At 36.4% G+C, this 20,493-nt stretch overlaps 1 protein-coding gene across 2 annotated transcripts; it reads left to right on the top strand.

The window, feature by feature from the left end:
- The first annotated feature begins 1,382 nt into the window (after positions 1–1,382).
- Positions 1,383–19,139, top strand: phc1 (polyhomeotic homolog 1). Of its 2 annotated transcripts, none has more exons than XM_056475520.1 (15): positions 1,383–1,575; positions 2,096–2,253; positions 2,375–2,491; positions 4,825–4,902; positions 5,072–5,215; positions 5,361–5,546; positions 8,135–8,219; positions 10,014–10,951; positions 11,039–11,177; positions 13,487–13,662; positions 13,994–14,066; positions 14,202–14,253; positions 14,548–14,719; positions 16,551–16,788; positions 17,556–19,139. In XM_056475520.1, exons 2-15 carry the CDS (start codon positions 2,134–2,136, stop codon positions 17,705–17,707), a joined length of 2,670 nt encoding a protein of 889 aa, XP_056331495.1. In that variant the 5' UTR covers positions 1,383–1,575; positions 2,096–2,133; the 3' UTR covers positions 17,708–19,139. The 2 variants fall into 2 exon arrangements, with proteins under 2 accessions (XP_056331495.1, XP_056331494.1); XM_056475519.1 differs by having other exon boundaries at positions 14,166–14,253.
- Positions 19,140–20,493: the final 1,354 nt, after the last annotated feature.

Raw genomic sequence — 20,493 nt, 5'->3', positions numbered from 1 at the left:
TTTTCAGAGTTGAAGTTCAGTTTAGTTCAGTTCAGTGTGGTTTAAATTTCACTGCTGAAAGTCCATACACTGATGAGCAAATCCATCGATGCGCAGTTCCACAAGAGCCAAACCAAGCAAGCCAGTGGCGACAGTGGCGAGGAACAAAACTTCACCAATACGAAAGCGAAGGAAAAAAATCTAGAGAGAAACTAGGCTCAGTTGGGCGTAGAAATAGGAGTTGGAGTAGAAATCAAACAGACATTAATTGTGACACCCTTTGAAAGTTGAAGTATCTTTAAAATTACCATATGGTCCCATTTATCTAATTTTAACATATAAGACCATATTATTATTATTAAATCAAAAGGTTCAATTTTAAATTTAAGATTTCATATTTACAGTAGTTATTAATGTTTATTACATACATATTTGTACAGTTTTTCTCAGTGGCTTTGGTGCATTTGTCACAACACTATTTACATTTGCACAACGGTTAATGAATTTCTCAAAACAATTATTCATTTGTGCACATCATAGTAGCAGTTTCTCATTCCTTCCAACAAATTGCAAATGCTTTTGGACATGCATCACTTGCTTTCTTATAACTCTCTGCTGTTTTTATAACATTATCATTTGCTTATGTCATGTCAGTCAAAATAAACTAAACTTGTGAATGCTGAATAGTCATTCCATATAAAACTAATAGTCCTCATTTCATTACTTGAGTCATTACAATCAAAAATGCTGAACTAGTTGTCAAAATTTGTAAAGCTAATTTTATGAATGATTTACAGACTCATGTATGTTGTAGATTCAGTTTCAATATGTATTGCAATATTGTTTACAGCTCTACCCAAAGAAAGTTTATGTTTGTTGTAAATAGGGGTGTATTTATTCTTTTGCACACTGCTGTGAATAAATTAGAATTGCAAAGACAAATGCTGTAAAAATGTGAAACATACATCTTCGGTGTCTTGTACTCAGATACATCACTAAATGCAGTGACTTTTTTGCAGTGGAAAACATCTACAGACTAAACTGTCATAATCTTGTTCATAAACAATGGTGTCAGGACTTTTCATCTTGATAACACTGACACTTTCATTGACATAAATACTTGCTTTTGAGGAATGAGCAAGTGACACGCTATTGCAGGTTATCAACTAGGTTTTGCAGTTTGTTCTAATTGTTTTGAGAAACGCATTAACTGTTGTGCAAATGTAAAAAGTGTTGTGAGAAATGCACTAAAGCCACTGAGAAAACTGTAATATCATATGCATTATAGTACAGACAGATAGATAGATAGACTTTTATTGTGTAATTTTAGGGCACCGATAAAGACTTTTATCTGGCACGTCATTTTTGGCGCCGGAAAAAGTATAGTAAACAGTGCGGGGGGCGGGGCGGGGTTTCATCGCTTTTTTTGAGCCTCATCACAATCACCGTTGTTTGAAGAATTTCAACAATACTTGCAAAGACAAATTTTAGGGAGCGGAACTGCATTACACCGAAAACGCAAGCACCGAGGTGTCATTTTCAGACCGTTGCTTCCTTTAGGAGAGAGGGAAGCAGAACATTACCGACCGCAGAGAGGTAAAATTCTGTCTGTTTGGCACTTTGGGAGTCGCCAGTTCACCAACAATTTTTGCAGCAGCGGATAAGATACTGTGGGCGGACATGGTGTTTTATTCCCACCAAATGCACACCTTGTGCTAATAGACATGCTAAATAAAGGCTCGTGCATGCTGTTGATTGGTCTCAGATGCTTCGTAACCTAATGATACGTGAATTTTACAGATAACTAATGCAGAAACACCTCGATCATTCATCAACCACAGATGACAGATAACCACAGCCGCTGTTTATTCATTACAGACATTATCCACATTAAAGCTACTTGATTTCTGTGGGTTATTTTGAAAGATACATTATATAAAGATTTGAACAGACTAGAGTCCTCCAACAAGTTAACAAGTTTGTCTGTGAGAAAGTGTTCAAACTGTTTGATTGTATTCGTTATAAATAGCCGTTTTAATTGACATTTAATGAATCAGAACAGCATATAATCCCTTCTAAATCGTTTGTTTATGCATATTTTTTTTCTGGTATTCAGTTACAAAGTTTGATTGACTGGTCGTCCATCCAGTGAGCATGGAGGCAGGAGAAGACCAGACCAACTCCAGCTCAACCAATAGCAGTGCAGCATCAGGGGGCAGCTCCCGCCCTCCTCAGATAGCTCAAATGTCTCTCTATGAAAGGCAAGCTGTTCAGGTGGGTCAGAAAGCCTGCAGTCTTGAATAATGGCCAGATTGAAGTGTAATTTAAATCACTTGTTCATATTAATGTGTTGAACTGAGGGAAACGTAGTTGTTTGTGCTTCTCAATGTTATAGGCGCTGCAGGCCTTACAGAGGCAGCCCAATGCAGCGCAGTATTTCCAGCAGCTGATGCTGCAGCAGCAGATCAACAGCGCAACCTGTCAACTCCACAACCTGGCTGCTGTGCAACAGGTCAGACTCTTTAGATTAGGGGTGCCCAAACTTTTTTTATGAATGGCCAAAAACCTAACTTTATTGAGGCAAGTGGGCTGAATTTATTTAATAAAAATGTAAAATAACTATAAAACATTGCTTTATATTACTTAATACGGTATATTATAATTTTTTTACATTACATAATAAACTTATTACAGTAAAAAAAAAATTCATTTATAGTAGAGTTGCTCTGTTTTTTGCCTTGATTTGCTGGCCCATGTCTCTTGTTAGTCCTCTATTTGTCGAGTGACAGTATTTACATTTTAAAAACTCAGATTCATTTACATTTAATTAAAACATTTAATTTCAGTTTGCTTTAACAAAACAAACATAAAAAAGGTTACGTCAGTTTAGAAATGGCAATCTCTGTTGAAGGCATTCTCCCCAATACTCCCCAGGGTGGTGGGTCAACTCAAGGGTTACAATGGGCCAACTTTGGCCCACAGTCCCTACTTTGGGCATCTCTGCTTTAGACCGACCCCCCCCCCAAAAAAAGATTGGATTGATGAAACTCTTCAATATTGGAAAAATCTGACATTGCAATATTTAGTTTTGTTGCGATGTGAATATCATTTCTCCAGATGATTTGAATAGCCCTATTTGGCAAGATTTTATTCATTTAGATCAACTGGAGTGATCAAGTCCTTTTTTATGCAGTGCATCTTCATGAAGTATAATAAATTATAAGCATATACAAATAACATATTAAAAGAAAGTTAAATAAACAGTGCTTTATCATTTTCTGGGGAGTGTAACAGTATTTAAGTACACAAATGTAACAATCAAACATTAAATAACATGGTCGGTATTGTATAAATAATTAAAATAAATTAATAATATCTTCATCTTTTCATTTTTAATGATTAATGTAAGCCTGTGATGTGACTATTGTGGTTACACACGTTGCGATATTGATGCTCAAACGATATATTGTTCAGCCCAAGATGAAACAATAAAATTCTCTAAATTATCTTTTAACAATAAATAGGGTTGTGCGATTTGTGGAAAATAATCTAATTGCTTTTTTTTTTGTTTTACAGATATTGCGATTTCGATTTGATTTGCGATTCAATTTTGTAGTCAAGCTTCAGCTCAATATTCTGTATCATAGCTTCTTACTGCTAAAATGCAGTATGTGCTAGTTTAAAAAGGAACTGAAAAGATATTAACTTAAGTTAAACATTTATTCAAATCAGTTTTTAAATATTCAGAAATTAAACACTAATTTTTCTCTTCAGCAAACAGTAAACACAAATAAAATGACCGTAGCTTACTGTAAACATGTTAAACTCAAATTAGGGAGATAGTGTAGCTTATAAAAACAATCAATGCTCACTCAACTAGCTAGTAAGACTACCACACACAAATGGCAATCGCACATTTGCTCTGGGTGGGGGAAATTAAATAATACATGAATATATTTCATATCACAGCCTCTTGCGATTAGCTAATCATAACGTTTCAAGTCGCGATTCGATTTCGATTAATCGCACAGTCCTAACAATAAGTGAAATCAGGCAGTGGAACAGTAAAAGCATTTTTCAGCTATTTCTGCTGACCGTAAGGATATTTGTGATTTTTACCGAAGATTTCCATTTTAAATAAGTGCTGTGCTTCCAGCCTTTCTATTCATCAAATAAAAGAAAATCGTGGTCCCCCAAAAAATTAAGCACCACAACTTTTTTTAACATGGATATTAAGACACTTCTTGAGAACAAAATCAGTTTATTAGAATTCTTTTTTTATTTATTATTATGATGATGATGATTTGTTTTTCAGTTTTTACTGCACTTTTTTATCTACTGTTTTTATGTTTGATCAAATAAATTTAGCCTTGGTAAGCGTAAGAGACATTATACAATAAAAACAATAATGCTTGCACCAGCGTTTTAGGTAGAAATGTACATAATCAAAATTTAACCTAAATATGAATAATAATTAATTTTGTATCACATACAAGTGTATCATTTTGCATCAAATACAGAACTTTATATACGTGTATGTAATAATCATTCATTGATAATAGGTGAAAATACATTCTGTGTGTATGAGTTCTTAGATTTCATGAATAATCGTTGTTGTATTTGTAAATGAAAATGATTATTTTATGTGTTTTTTGTATATTTTATTAATATTATTGCTGTTATTATTGAAACACTGAATGATTTTTAAGCTGTTATATTTGATATGTTATCATTATAAATAATCCTAACTGTGCACCAAAGCCTAAAGATACTGCGTGTAGTGTTATTTCAGAAGTGTTTTGTTAAGCGTCTCATCTTAAACGATTACCTTTATTATACTTTCAGGCAACTCTTGCAGCCAGTCGTCAGTCCAGCTCTCCCAGTAACAGCGTCTCTCAGCCTACAAGCTCAGCGCAATGCACAGTGAGGCCCTCATTTAACATTTTTAAAATCTAATGTGACATGACAATTATAAAAGCAGTCCTCTGTTTCTTATTCGTTGTTTATCAAAAGCTGCTTTAATGCTTGTTGAAAATCATTTGGGAAGGTTTAAATCAGTTCAAGCTGATCTGCAGTGTGGTTTTGTGTCAAGGTCAACTTAAGCACCACCTCTGCTGGAGGAACCATGACAAATCCCCGTCCAATAGGACCTGCCACCTCTGCAGCATCAACAGCCCTTAGCCAGTCAGTTTTGTTGGGTGGAAATTCAGGCGGACAGGGTCAGATGTACCTGAGAGTAAGTGTCTTACCATAGTGCACTTAAATCCAGGCCTAGACCTTATATGTGGTTTATTTTTGTGGTAATGTGAATGGATTATTTATCCATATTATTTACAATTCTTTTCCTAAGTGTGTAATTTTTCTTGGCTTTCCACCTTCAGGTAAACCGCTCTCTCAGGGCACCTCTCACACCTCAGCTCATCTTCATGCCTGGTGGTACAGCGACAGCAACTGTAGCAACGGTTGCCCAAACGCAGCCACAGCAGCAGCAGCCACAACAACAACAACAACAGCAGCAACAGGAAGCAACTCCCACATCTTCAAGTAGCCAGTCAGACAATGATCAGGTGTGACATTTGACTTTCTCACTCCTTTTCTTTCTTAACTCTTACAGGCCCTATTCCGCAGCTAAATTGGATTGTCAGTTCATATTTTTCATCTTGATTCTTTTCTGTAGATGCATAATTTTTGAGAGTGACATCGCATTTCACATTAACTGAATGAGTTCTCGAAGGATTCAAGTTGTGATGCCGGTGTTTATAAAAATTCTATGCAGTAGATCAGCATGATTAATTTAAAGATGTCAAGTTTAAATTTAAAATGTTAAGACATTTTAAAATATTTAAAATTGTATTTGCATTTAATAATTTTGAATTTATAAATGCTGATTTGAACAGTAATGAAACAAAGATTTATGAGTGAGTCATTCATTCATTAAAATGAAATGTATTTAAATATGTGACCTTGGAAGGTGGCACGATAGTTCAAGTCCCGGCTGGGTCTGTTGGCATTTCTGTGCGAAGTTAGTATGTTCTCAATCAGAATTGCGCAACCGAACTATGAGGAGCGCCCACAATAAAACAAACAGGAAAGCGAGGACAAGTGTGATTGGGTCTGCTGCTTCAGAAGCATTAATAGATGAATTCATATCAAAGTAAAGCAGCATGTCGGTAATATGGAAATATTTTGGTTTCAAAGTCGCAGACGCCAAACAGTTACAGGACATTTTTAATAGCTGTTGCTGAATTTTTGCCACAGCATGAGGAAATACAACAACCAGCACCTAAAAAAGCACCACAGACAGCTAAATGAGGAGTCTTGCTAAAAGTCAATTGAAAGTATTGCCGGTGACACTCAATCTAGTAGCAAGCAACAGCAAAGTTCAATTTCAGAGTTGTTTGCGGCGGTTACACCATATCAAAAAAAAAACATGATGAAGGCACCAGGAGATGATTAATGCCATAACTCACCATAACTCAAAATAACTCCGAATTCAGTTCTTTTTAAAATAACACTCACTGCATTTTAGCAGAAAGAAGCTGCGACACAGAATATTGAGCTTAAAGCTTGACTACCAAATTAAATCGCAATATCTGTTAAAAAAAAATCACAATTAGATATTTTCCCAAAATCGTACAGCCCTAATATTTAGATGTTTTTGAATTTCAAACTTCAATTAGTTGTATTTCAGGCAAATATTGTCCTTTACATCATAACACACATCAGACCATACATCAGCGGAAAGCTTACTTTTTTCAGCTTGTATTAGAAAGGCTTAAAAAGTGACACTTATGCTTTTGTCGTCATGGGTAGGCCCACACGGAATCTGCGTGCACAGACTTCCACAGATATTCCACAGATTTTCGCAGATTTTAGCCCATTATTAATTTTGTTTATTTACTTGAGTAAATGTGTGTAAATCTATATTCATTCAGTTTTTAAATTAAGGACAGTAATATTATTGACTAATAGGAAAATGTTCATCTGATTTATGTACAATGCAGTTTGTAAAGTAATATTTTCTGTCTTTTAGTAGATATATTATATGATAGACTTGCTTAGTTTACCAAATAAAGTGAATCTAATTGAATTTGCATTTTAAACATTCAATAAAAGTTAAAAAGATCTTATTTTTTTATTTCACATATTAAGGTTTTAGTTATGATACTCCCAAAATAATTCTGCAGAAATCCGCAGATTTTTACTAAAATTCTCTTCAGAAATAGCAAAAAACGTCCGCAGATTCCGTCTGGCCCCAGTCATGGGTCACATATACTGCTGCAAATAAATAATATATTTGATTTTAGTTTTTTTTTTTTTTAAAGAATGATTAAAAAAAATTAAGATTCTTAATTTATCCAAAATCATGCAGCTGTAATATGCAGTGTCTATGGAAACGAAAGGGAAACCTAGTTGTTTATGTGTTTAAATGCGTACTATAGGTGTGTCTCTCTTATGTAAGTGCAGCACATGAAATCACAGACAAAGATCAGACAAAGAAACCTGACTCATTTGTCGTTGCCAGATATTTCCAGTAAAATGCAAAAAAACTGGCTAGTAATACATTTAAATCCTAAAGCTTTCCTCTATTTGATATTTTAATCAAAAACCTGTTTTAAAAACCAAGCCTGAACATCAAAAAGGTAAAACAAATTGTATAACACTTGGACAAACTGTAGGCACTTGTCAACACTGCAAGACCTTACAAATATAAACAAAACACACCTTTTTATTGCTGCAGTGTTGCTATGGTACTAGTGTTCATCATCGCAGTGTCACTTTCCATACACACAGAATGATCATTTACGGGATATCCCGGCACATGTAATAAATCCTCTTTTCAAAGCGAATTCATCATGCACCACAATATTTTGGGTCTGTCATTTTCCATAATAAAATATCAGTCACCTGAAATATAGCTGAATATCATCCTTAATTACATTTCAATATAATCATTTATCAAATGCTTTTATCCAAAGTGAATTTTAGGTGTTATACATTTCAAAAAAACATTTATTTAGTGTTTAAATTAATTTGTATAATTCAGTTAGTCTGTTGTGTTTAGAGAATTTTTCATGGGAGGTATTTGCTTTCCACAGTCACACTTTTCATTGTATTACCTGTGGCATCATTTTTTGTTGTTTTTTCCTTTCAGGTGCAGAACTTGGCAATGCGTTGCGTGTCCACTCCTAGGGTGGCTACTGTGAAGACAGAGTTTGCAGACAGGAAGGAAACGACTGGTGAGTATAAAAATGAAGATATTACAGGCCTATTGTTTTCCGCTTGCCATGTAGTTTGAATATTCACTTGGTTGTCTTGAAATTAAAAATGCTCAGCATAATTGAGTACACCCGATTTTGAAAATGAATATTTGTATCCATTTCTCAGTGAATATAGACAATGTATGTTGGTGCATTTAATCAAAACAGATTTATTAAACAGATATATTTATTAAAATAATATTTTAGTCACCAAACATATTAAGAAATTGAAAGCTAAAACAATTAAAGTCAAGCAAAATATTGTAAAACAAAATTACAACCTACAAAATTTCAACTACATTTTTTTATTGTTTTGCTTCCTTTGATTTTTTTCCTCTTTTTTTAAAATTGTATTTAATATTTTTCTATAACATATACATTTGGGTGTACTAGTTTTGGACCGTTATCGTAAGTTATTTTGTTAGATAAGCTCCAGATTAGGCTTCAGTACTGACTAATCTGATGTAAATACAAAAATATAATACTGTACAGCTTCCTATTCAAATTATTAATTTAAAAGATAGTTTGTGAGGGGTACACTTGTATATGCTGAGCACTGTATTCCTTTTCCAATTTTTTAAAAAGATATTACTCAACATATATTTAATAAAAAAAAATTGAAGGAATGTAATTGTCCTGTTCAGAAGGCTGGGATCAGTAAGAAAGTTTTGGAAGAAATTAAAGGGTTAGTTAACCCCAAAATAAGGTTGACACTGAGAATTGATAATGACTTTGAATCGAGCTAAACCTTTAAAGATACTAAAGAGACAAGAACTAGTCCTTGTCATTTTAGCAAAACCTTATAAGTGTCAGCCAAATATTATCTGGCAAATGCTTAAAACTATCATGATACTTAAATTTGTACAATTATGGAGTGTTTGCTACAATATTTCACAGAAAAGAAATGTAAAAATGTACAAGAGCATGCACATCACTTTAACTGGGTGCCCAGCCAAACAGCAAAAATTGTAAAATATGTATTCACAAAGGCAGCAACACCAAAGCTCCAAAAGTGCCAATTTATTAAATTAAAAAGGCTGATACAAGGCTTGTAACGTTTCTTCATCAGACAGTGTTCATTATAGTATGTTGCTCCTTTTTGTACACTTCTAGATCACATGATCTCACACATCATCTCACAACAAGAAAAATAGAAAAAATGCATATTTATAAGTTATACAACTTAAAAATTAAAACAGAAAAAACAGAAAAAACCCCGATATTACATCACAAAATAAAGAAAAACATAACAGAATATAACGGAAGGAAATACAACAAAATAATACAACCGAATATTCAACAAGATATTCATCTTTTTCTTTAATGTTTAATTAGGTGTTTGGGTAAAGTTTTTTTGTCTATATTTTGATATATATTTTGTTGTATTATTTTGTTGTATCTCCGTTATATTCGGTTATGTTTTCTTTATTTTGAGATAATGTGCGAGACCATGTGATCCAGAAGTGCACAAAAAGGAGCAACATACTATGATGAACACTGTTTGATGAAGAGCCGTGTGCTCGAAACGTTACACACCTTGTATCAGCCTTTTTAATTTAAGAAATTGCCTTTTTTGGGGCTTTGGTGTTGCTGCCTTTTTGGTTATATATATTACAGAAAAGAAATGTAAGTTTGAAAGTTAAAACAATGAATGTACACATTCATTACTTTCAATGTTTCCTCTTTGAATTTAATTTCAAATTTCTACTTATTGGTTATTTCCAAATGTGCTGACTATTTCACAATTTATTTTCCTGTCTCTCTGACCTAAAGGTGCATTCCCACTTAACCAGCAGACTCAGACTCCACAGCAGTTTGGTCAATCAACCCAGCAGGTCCAACCACAAACTCAACCCCTTGCCAACGCCAAACTCCAGAGCTTCTCCAACACCGCCAATCCCAGCATGCCTGCACTCAATGTGAAGCCCACTAACCAATCCGCTGTCACCCCACAGCAGGCGGGAGCTACCTCCAACCCCCCGTCCTCCTCACCCACTCCCTCGCTCCCTCTCTCCCAGCTTCTCCTTTCTCAATCTGGCTTGTGCCAAACTCGAGGTGTACCAGCTCCTACAGCCACCGTTACCCACATCCTGGTACCCACCTCTAATGTCCCCACATCTACTCAAGGTTATCCACTGGGAACGGTGGCAACCAAATCCAACATGACTGCACAGACATTGGTGGTGCAGCCACTTCAGCAAACAGGGGCAAATCTGAGCACGGAAAAGCTGGCTCATGGAACAGGGCATGTGCCAATTCAACCTAAAACAGCTCAGGGGCATCGGTTACCAGTGCAGATGTCCCCTCGCCACCCACCTCCCATTCTCCCAGCACCACCCAACAACGGCCAGGCCACAGCAGGCCATCACCCTCCCCATGTCCCAGTTCAGCTGGTTGGAGCAAGGCAGAGCACTTTGGGAAACTCACAAGCTTTAGCGTTGGCCCAGGCTCGAACCTGTTGCTCCCAGCAGGATGGAACAGCTGCCGTGCCAGTCAATAACCCGGGTAATGTTGTTACCATGGTTACTGCTGCGGATACAAGTGGAGCTGGCGTGTGCCCTAAAACAGCCCAAAGTGCCCTCCCTATCTCTCAGATGCAGACCAATCAGGGTGCAGTATTGAGTCAGGGTAATCCCGCTTCAGTCACACACTCCATGGATGGACAGAATAACTCTGGAGACTCTGTGTTTGTTCAGTCTTCACAAGCTCAGGTTAGTGGGTAGTGGATAGTGGGTGAACTCCGATTCCTCATTTACGTTGTCTATTGTGAGACTCATGCACTTATTTTTATCTTGTAGATAAAGCCTGCTATTGGTCCATTAAAAAGGAAGTCAGAGTCAGATTTGACCCATGAGAATTTGAATGAGCCAATCAGTGGAAGTCCGTCACTGCAAGACTCCGCCCCTCCTCTGTCACCTGCTCCTTCACTGGATACAGGTCAGCCTTTTGTTGTGAAAGTTTGACTGTTAAATGGTCCATTAAATGGCATAATATTTTCGGGTGATAACTTTTCTGTGGTGAAAAATTCCAATAGTATCTATATGCAGCCTTTATGATGCAAGCTGAGATTGCATCACTCAGCGATGCAATGTCAGACACAATGTACTTAAATGAAGCGAGTGACTTCACTGCCACGCACAAAAACTTTGCGTACGGCAGGTTTCACTCTCACGTTTGAATTTAATAACGATGAAATTAACGTGAGTGTGCGTTGGTCCGCTTCATATTCATGTCTGGCGTACATGTTTTACTTGTGTTTGTTTGTTTTATTTCCATATGGCGACTTCTACACACTACAAAGTATCGCACCACACATGTGAAAAACATTGCTATTAAACATGCGATGGGTGACTTCTTGGTGAGTGATGTATTTAAAGATATTACTCCAGCTAAGTTTTTTTACTTTATTTTACTTAGCGTAAATATTTAGCTGCATATCAGGAGACCGCGGTTATCCATTAAAGACGTGGCTTTTAACCCCTTTCAACAACCCACAAACTGACCAAGAGTGCAGATGATGCCCATTCTTGCACTCGGTTAGTTGTAGAGCAGGCGATTGGGCAGCTGAAATGCCAGCGGCATTGCCTTGATAAGGGGTGCTGCTATATACCGCCCTAGCAAAGTGTTCCTCAAATACATCTGTGTCTCCCACAGACACGCATACTACTCTAGACAGTAAAGTGTCGCCCACAAATGAGGCAACTCTGTCCTCAAAGGGTGTTAGTTCAGCATCCCCTGTTTCCCCGCCTGTTCGGTCCACACTTTGACGGTGCGCTGCTGTTCTTCTCTTAACCTGCACCTTTACACTGGACCATTTCTATTTTAATTCACTCACAGTGCGACGTTCAGACCCCACTGCATTAACCGTATCAGCTAAACTCTCCACTCTTTTTTTTTTTTCTTTTGTTATTAATTCAGGAGGACAAACTTGCAAATAACACAGTTTTTCTCCGGTCTACCTCCGATAGGAGCACCTCCAATTCACATTCTATGAAGTTTCTCTTTTTGCTTGCTTTTGCCATTGCTTTTTTCGTTTGGTTTTGCCAAAGTGGAGTCATTACCATATTTATAAGGGGGTTTTGCGCTTGTGCACTTGCGCTCAGTTTCACGTTAATTCGGATGTACAACGAGAATATGCGTGGGATTCCACGTACGCAGTGTTTTAGACATCTAATTTTTTTACTGCGTATGCACATTTGCAACTTTGTCCGTACGCAATGTTTTAGTATAAATTCAACGCAAGTCTTTGTACATATAGAGCATAAAGTTCATCTTAATAAACAATTTGCAATAATAACAATGTAAATTTTAAAAGTGTATTTTTGTTTGCATTATGTAATTTTTGGTTTAAATATTTTATTAATAGACATTTTAGCAGACCTTAACTTGTAAATACATAAATTAGATACATAAATTACCAATTAGACAATAAAAAAGAAAAGAAACAAGCAAAAAAACTACCAACAGTCATAAAATTACTAATTAAACAAAAAAAATAAACATGCATTCCCCCTACCACCTGTGCACCAGTGCTGTCCAGTGGTAAAAGTAGGTACTAAAAGAATAGTAAACATATTATTCATAAGTTTGTAGAAAGGAGATAAAAAGGAACCAAATTATTTTAAATAACAAAATCTTGTCTATTAGGGTATACCATTTTTTTCCAGATGTAATGTACTAGTTGACTCTGTCAGCCATAATTTAAGAGTTGGAACTTATTTTTTTTCTTCCAAAACAAAAGGATTTTTTTTGTCAGAGATTAACCCATGTAAACAAGCTGTTGTTGAACCCATGCAAGTCTCAAAAATTCTTTAGAAACTCCAAATATAATTAATATAGGATCTGGTTTAATAGGAATGTCTAATGTATCTGAAAAAACTTGGAATATTTTGTTGCAGAAACTCTGTAATTTGGGACACACAACATAGGAACGAGACCAATTGGAATCTAAAAACTGACATTTGTCACACAATGGCGACACTGGTGGAAATATTTTATTCAATGTACACTTGGAATAGTGAAGCCTATGAAGCACCTTAAACTAAATGAGACAATGTCCTGCGTTAATGGAACATCTGTGAACCAGTTCAAGACTTTGTAACCAAATTTCTTTTTTTCATAATGTAATTTTTATTTAATATAATATTTACTGTTTTTTGTATTGTTTATTTGTATTAATATGTAATATAGTTAATGTTTTGCTTGTCTTCACCTTTCTTTTTTTTTTGTTCTATTTCTTATTTTAGTCCCAGAGATAGCGTTCTCCTCTCCTCCTACCTTGTCCCTCTCTCTCCCTCTTCCTCTCCCTCGTGGAGCAGGACAGGGCGATCGAGCACCTGTCCCACAGGCTGTGGTCAAACCTCAGGTTCTCACTCACCTCATCGAGGGCTTTGTCATCCAGGAGGGAGCTGAACCTTTCCCAGTGAGTCCTTCTAGTCTAGTATGTCTAGTGCAGTGTTTCTCAACCACATTCCTGGAGGACCACCAACACTGCATGTTATTGATGTCTCCTTTGTCTGTCACACCCCTTACAGGTCATTCAGTCTCTGCTAATGAGCTGATGATCTTAATCATGTGTGTTTGGTTAAGGAGACTTGACATGGAAAATGTGCTGAGCTGTTGGTCCACTTGGTACGTGGTTGAGAAACACTGAGCTAGTGTTTCATAGAAAGGTAGACTGTGTTTCCAAAAATAAAGTTAATCCCGAATTAAACGTTCATTAAATAGTGAACTGATTATTTTATGATTGACAGGTGACCGGGCCCCTGAAAGAACTTTCTGGTGCTGTTCCGCCAATCCTACATCCAGAGGACATCCGCTCTGATAGTGAGTGTTTGTATCATGAAGATTTATGGAAAAACGTTTCCTATAGTCTAAGTGGTTCTTTTCTCTCTCCATATTCACATGTGTGTCTGTCATTTACAGAGTTAAAGTGTGAATACTGTCTTAATTTTGCACCAGCCAGCCAGTTCAGAAGATCTAAGCGCTTCTGCACCAATAGCTGTGCAAAGAGGTGAGCCCAAAATCAGCGTTGATAAATTTGTCAAATGTTTATGAAATATGTACGTATTTTCTGGTAGATAATATTACATGATGATATCTTGTACAGAATTACATTACTGAAAGCAGAAAAAACACAGAATTTACATTGGTGTGTATCAGGAGTCACCTTCCTGCAGATTTCAGTTGCCTCTGGTGTATGCAGTAGATGTGGATATACCAAAACAATATGACAAATTAAGAATGAACCTGAATGATTATGTTGTGTCTTGTTTTTGTTTCTTGCATCTGAATCCATTTTTTTAAGGTACAATGTGAGCTGCAGAAACCACTTACGGGCTAGTAGGGGTCTTGAGGGTGCAGAACGGCCAGCAGGGGGCGCTGAGGTCCAGGATGTTATTGCCAGACGCCGGGCTCCTCGCAGAAGCAGCTCTGAGATCGCCTGTGCTAAAATAGCAGGAAGGCACCTTCCTGTGAAGGTGAGATGATGGACATTGATAATCAAATTATTATTTTGTGTACCTTACCGGTCTGCGGTTGGCCAGATTTTTGAAAAATATAAAATTAAAAACTAAATGATGTTCTTATTCATCAAAAATCCATAAATACATGCATCATGGTTTCTATGAAAGTATTTGGCAGCCCAAATGTTTTCAGCATTTTAATAAGAATGTTTTGTAAACACCTGATTGTATTTTAAGATTATTTTGAAGAATTCTGTGGCATATGTTTAATGGCTTCTGAAAATTCAGCTTTGTCGTCATATCAATAAATTATATCTATATTTCTATATATATTATATATATATATTACAAATGCAAATAACAGCACTAGGACAGCCTCTTCACCCTTGTGTATTACTCCACCCACATACAGCAACAACCAGAGGACACTACAGTTTGACAAATTTTGCTGCTGTTGGGCAACATAATGCATTTTTAAGATTTTTAGATTGGATGTTAGCAGACCAAAGAAAGTGACTGTTGGCGTTCTGCCACAAGATGGCAACAGTGACCGCATAATTAGTGTTTAGGGGAGAAAAACAGCATTTTCTCAGCGTAAACCTTAGAACAAATCATTATAAATCAGGTAAGTAAAATTCTAAGTTGATCTCTCTCTTTTGTATTTTGTAGTGCTGTATTTATACCACAGAAACTCGTAGCGTTTGCGCTGTTTTAGCTTTTTTTTTCGATTGCAACAGAGAAATACTGGAAAATCTCTGTAGATTGATGGCAGTTCAAGCTGTCCAGCCTTATAATCTTAAAATGTGAGGTAAAATCACCTGTTTTGTCATCACTTTAGATTTTATGCTGGAGAATCCTTCAAGTACTAGCTCTAAAGTGACGTTGGTGAAGTAGCAACGATTTCTGCTGTTTTGACATCAGCTGCAGATAGGTTTGAATGGTGGAAGAAAGTTCCTTGTACAAAAAGGTTTTTGAGAGTCTGTTTGATCTTCTTCTTTATACACATGATTGTGCCGTCAAACTAATGTACAAACGCAATATGACACTCATACCAGTGCGATATGGCTATATATCGTCATTGGTGGGACACTAAGGCACTCGGTCTGTGGCCTCGAGCCAACTCATGCCTCCCACCCGTACCGATATACAGCTGTATAGCACTGCTATGAGTGTGATATATATATATATATATATATATATATATATATATATATATATATATATATATATATATATATATATATATATATATATATATATATAAATTTATATATATAAATTTATTTATTTTTTTATTGATGCTTATTAGTCAGAGAGATACAGTATCAAAAAAAACTGTCAGTAAGACATCATTTGTTCCAATCTACTAGCAGAAAACAAAATTAGTGGACATTTTTTTCCTCTCTAAATAAACATAGTACAATTACAAATTCTAGCTTCAGACCGATATTTAGAACAGAAACACAAATAAATAAAATAGATAAATAAAATAACATTATAAAGAAAACTGACACACATTGGGCTGTAGTAGCAATTCAGATAATCATGTAAATACAAATATGCAAAAGGTACAGGAGTAAAAGAATCAAAAACATCAATTATATATTTAAAATAATAATAATGAACATTTCTCTTATTTGCTGAATGTGAGTTGTGAGACAACAATCTCCTGCTTAACAAAAAAAAATGTAAAATCTCAATCTAAAAAAAATCTTAGCAGTTTTAAACTGCAGAGCAGATATGGGAGTCGTCCAAATGAAACAAAAAGTAAACATTTAAATAATTGTGTAATATTTCAGAATACACTGAGTAAGTGTACTTGTTTATATTGTTTCTTCTTTCACAGTGTCATTCAGAATCCAGTCGTTCTGATGATATCTCCAGCTGTGAGGGCGAGGAAGAAGAAGACTTCTTGTCCCTTTCCCCCAGCTCCACCTTCTCATGCCCGAGACCGACCCACTGTGGCCCTCAGCTGGATGACACCGCCCCCGGTGGACTCCCAGTGGACGAAAACCACTTCCTGTCTGGCAACCCTGCTGACTGGAGTGTGCAGGAAGTGTGTCAGTTTATTTCATCTCTTCAAGGTCAGTATTATACTAGCGAATGCTTAATATTTTTCCTTATACAGTGATCCCTCATTATTCGCTGGAGTTACATTCTAAAAATATCCCGCAATCGGCGAAATCTGCAAAGTAGTCCGCTTTTTATTTTGTCAATTATTATAGATGTTTTAAGGCTGTAATCCCCCTTACTACACACTTTATAGACTTTTCTCAGACATGCATTAACATTTTCACACTTTTCTCTCGTTTAAACACTCTCAAAGTTCAAACCTTCGTAGAAAAATAAGTCCAGTATTATAAATCAACCAAAGATCAAAACCATTTGATCTTCATTTATTTCGTAATATCGCCCTATAGCCACGTAACTTCTACCTTCCTTTAGCATGTCCAGAAGTCCAGCTTTTTGTGCGATGGTTGGCGTCTTCCGTTGCCTTTTGGGTGCTACCGCAGGTGCCTTTGATGGTGCAGAACGTTTCGTCGACATTTGGGGGAGAAAACTAGCAAACATACAGTACAGCACAGCACTTCAGAGTCACACTGCTAGCATCGAAGATTTATGTAAACTTGTCAAGCTGAACATATTCTGTACTGTACAAGAGTACATGCACGGAGGAGATTGATTGACAGTTGCCTACAGCCAATCAGGATGCAGAGCACATTGAGCTGTAGAAAAAAAGCATGTCAAATTGCATGAAAAAAATCTGTGAAAAGTGAACCGCATTCTAGCGAGGGACCACTGTACTGACAATTTTTTCATATTATTCTCCATTTCTGGTATCACTCATCAGGTTGTGAGGACCTGTCATCCCAGTTCCTGTCACAGGAGATCGATGGGCAGGCACTGATGCTGCTCAAGGAAGAGCATCTCATGTCCACCATGAACATCAAACTCGGACCTGCTCTCAAAATCTGCGCTTCTATCAACAGCCTAAAGGATTGAACAGATGGCGGAGCTTCATATTTCCATCACCAGCCTGAGAAACTGAAACCTTTGGAGTTGAATCCAAAGATTGACCTAGAGATGAATCAAAATCCACATGAAAGAATGACATCCGATGCCTTATTAAAAGCAGATTATTTAGTTTTTTTGTTTTGATGTGAAAGCCTGGAGTAATCGTTTTATTTTTTTGACCATTTGCGAGATTGAAGCTAACTGAATCTTACGTAAATCTGTCCTGCTTGCAAACAGTTCAAGAAAAAATAACTAAAAAAACAGCATAAAGATGATTATGTAATCCTTAAAGGACTCAATCAACAGAATACATCTCGATCTTAAATTTTGAATGTTACATGTATAATATCCGGGAGGTGCTTGAATGAGCATGAGTCTTGCGTCAGTTGACTAAATTTGTAGTCTTTATCTCTGTATGTTTGTGTCCTGTTGTCTTATACAATAATAATCAAAGTATGACTCGATAATGACATTATAGACAGTAATCAATGTTATTCCTGTAGTGCTTTTGACTATCAAAGTCAACAAAAAAAAAGTGAATAAGTTGCCTTTTTAATAATAACTATGATGCCTGAGACGGTTCTTTCTCTAGGGCTTCCCCAAGCTTCATTTCACCACGTTTGTTAAACAGAAAACGGTTATTTTTGGTTTGTCAGCACTTGACTAACAGGTTAATAGTTGTCTTCAGTGTGCCATTTAGGACTTTAACACAATTAGATTCCCATACTCTAAAACAGGGGTCACCAATCTCGGTCCTGGAGGGCCGGTGTCCCTGCAGGGTTTAGCTCCAACTTGCCTCAACACACCTGGCTGGGTGTTTCAAGTATACCTAGTAAGACATTGATTAGCTCATTCAGGTGTGTTTGATTAGGGTTTGAGCTCAAATCTGCAGGACACTGGCTCTCCAGGAACAAGTTTGGCGACCCTTGCTCTAAAATAACCAGTCTGAATATTGCGTCTACGCTCACATAAATTGTAATTTCAGTCATTAGTGATCTACTACAGCTTTCTTTGTTTTACATTTTTTTATTGGTTCAGAGACTGGGAGAGATGGCAAATGTGTAGTTTCTTCACTATACAGTATTACTGAATGGAAGTAGCTTTTATTTCTTAATCACAGACTGAAGGAGTGATTGGATAACTGATCCAAGAACAACAAATTGCTTTTTTTCTACAGTAGATGATTGTAGGACATGTTTCATTTGTATTAAAGAAGTAGTGTCATTCTTTTTGGGTACAATTTACCAGCTTCATAGAAGAGTATTAGTAGCTTTACCTGAGAGCCTTACAGCAGCGGAGAGCAGGTATAATGAGGTGTGTGAATGGGAATGAGAAAGAGCCAATGAGAAAGCTGTGCTTGTGCTCTAAACATATGGTTCCTTTGTGTGCATAAGTATGAATAAAGGTGCTGTGATATTCATATCCTGTCTGTCAAGTCTTTACTGCTCAGCCTGTTAAGAGATTGTCAGTGAATAATCATAATAAATTTTTAAAAATCTGTAATTTAAGTGCTGATTTTTATCAACCATGTATCATCCCTGTGTATCAGTGAACACAGTGGTACAGATGAGAAACCGATTTCTCCCAATTACATTTTGTGAAATCTACACTGTAAAATGACTACAAATGTTTGTTACTTTAACTTATTTGAATATGTTAATAAGTTTTACTTAATATTTTAAGTCAGTTGTAAAGATTAAGGTAAGTTGAGAGATGACTACACTCATTTCATTTGATTCAGCTAAACAATTTAAAGAGCACCTCTTTTACCGCTTTTACAAGATGTAAGACAAGCATTGGTGTCTCCAGAATGTGTCTGTAAAGATTCAGCTCAAAATACCCATCAGATTATTTATAATGGCCTACAGAATCTTCCCATTTTGGTGTCTGACTACAGTGTAGCTGTTTTTGTAGCCTGTGGCTTTAAATCCAAATGAGCTGCGTCTCCCCGCCTGCCGCACATGTGCCGGTTTTCATCGTGCCTTTCGTCAGATAAACAACGCAGTGATGGAGACAGACACGGACAAGCTCATTAGTCAAAAATACTAAGTAAGTTTATTTCATGTATTTGTGGTGAAGTTTATTCAAGTCCTTTTGAAGCAATGAGTCACACACAAATGCTGTTTGCAGTACACACACACACACACACACACACACACACTTATTAGTGTTTACTGATATTATGCGGTCATGGTGATTTATAGTGGTTAAGAATTACATAGGCGATTTACTCTCTTTATTACAAACATGCTCTGTTTTAAACTTATTTGCAAAAAATGTTCTGTGGACATGTGTATACATGTTGTTATTATAGAAACATGGCATTTGTCAATCAATTTGGTGGGCAGGGAAAAGCGCACCCCTAACACCCCATTTACAAGTGGTGTCAGCATCAACGTGTCATTGCTTGTAATGTATTACTACATTGTTTTTAAAAGACTCAACACTTTACTGATATAATGTACAACTAAGCACATGTGGTCAGAACACAATCGAGTCGCAGGCAATGAAGTATTAAGCGTTTCTCAGGAAGAAAAGCCTGTCTAAGCAAAATGCTAGCAGGCTAGCTCCACTGATGCTTCACCTCTTTGCCTTTATTTGGTCACCCCCAGTGTGTGCGATGACGCCCGAACAAAATGGCGACTGAATTTTCGCTCTTCAGAAACCTATGGGTGACGTCACAGATACTACGTCTTGATCTTTTACAGTCGATGGGTTGGCCTTAAAATCACTGGAAATGTTAACGTCAGGAAATTTAAAAAAAGAGACTTGTG

Source organism: Danio aesculapii, chromosome 16 (assembly GCF_903798145.1).
Source record: "Danio aesculapii chromosome 16, fDanAes4.1, whole genome shotgun sequence".
In the NCBI taxonomy this organism is placed as follows: Eukaryota; Metazoa; Chordata; class Actinopteri; order Cypriniformes; family Danionidae; genus Danio; species Danio aesculapii.
The sequence above is the reverse complement of the archived record's forward strand: the minus strand, read 5'-3'. Positions and strand labels throughout refer to the sequence as shown.

Excerpts from the sequence above, each read along its gene's own strand:
- phc1 (XM_056475519.1), top strand. The coding sequence starts at position 2,134 with ATGGAGGCAGGAGAAGACCAGACCAACTCCAGCTCAACCAATAGCAGT. Across the intron at positions 14,067-14,165 it reads AGAGGACATCCGCTCTGATA|AGTTAAAGTGTGAATACTGT; the intron begins GTGAGTGTTTGT and ends TGTCATTTACAG. Across the intron at positions 16,789-17,555 it reads GTTTATTTCATCTCTTCAAG|GTTGTGAGGACCTGTCATCC; the intron begins GTCAGTATTATA and ends ATCACTCATCAG.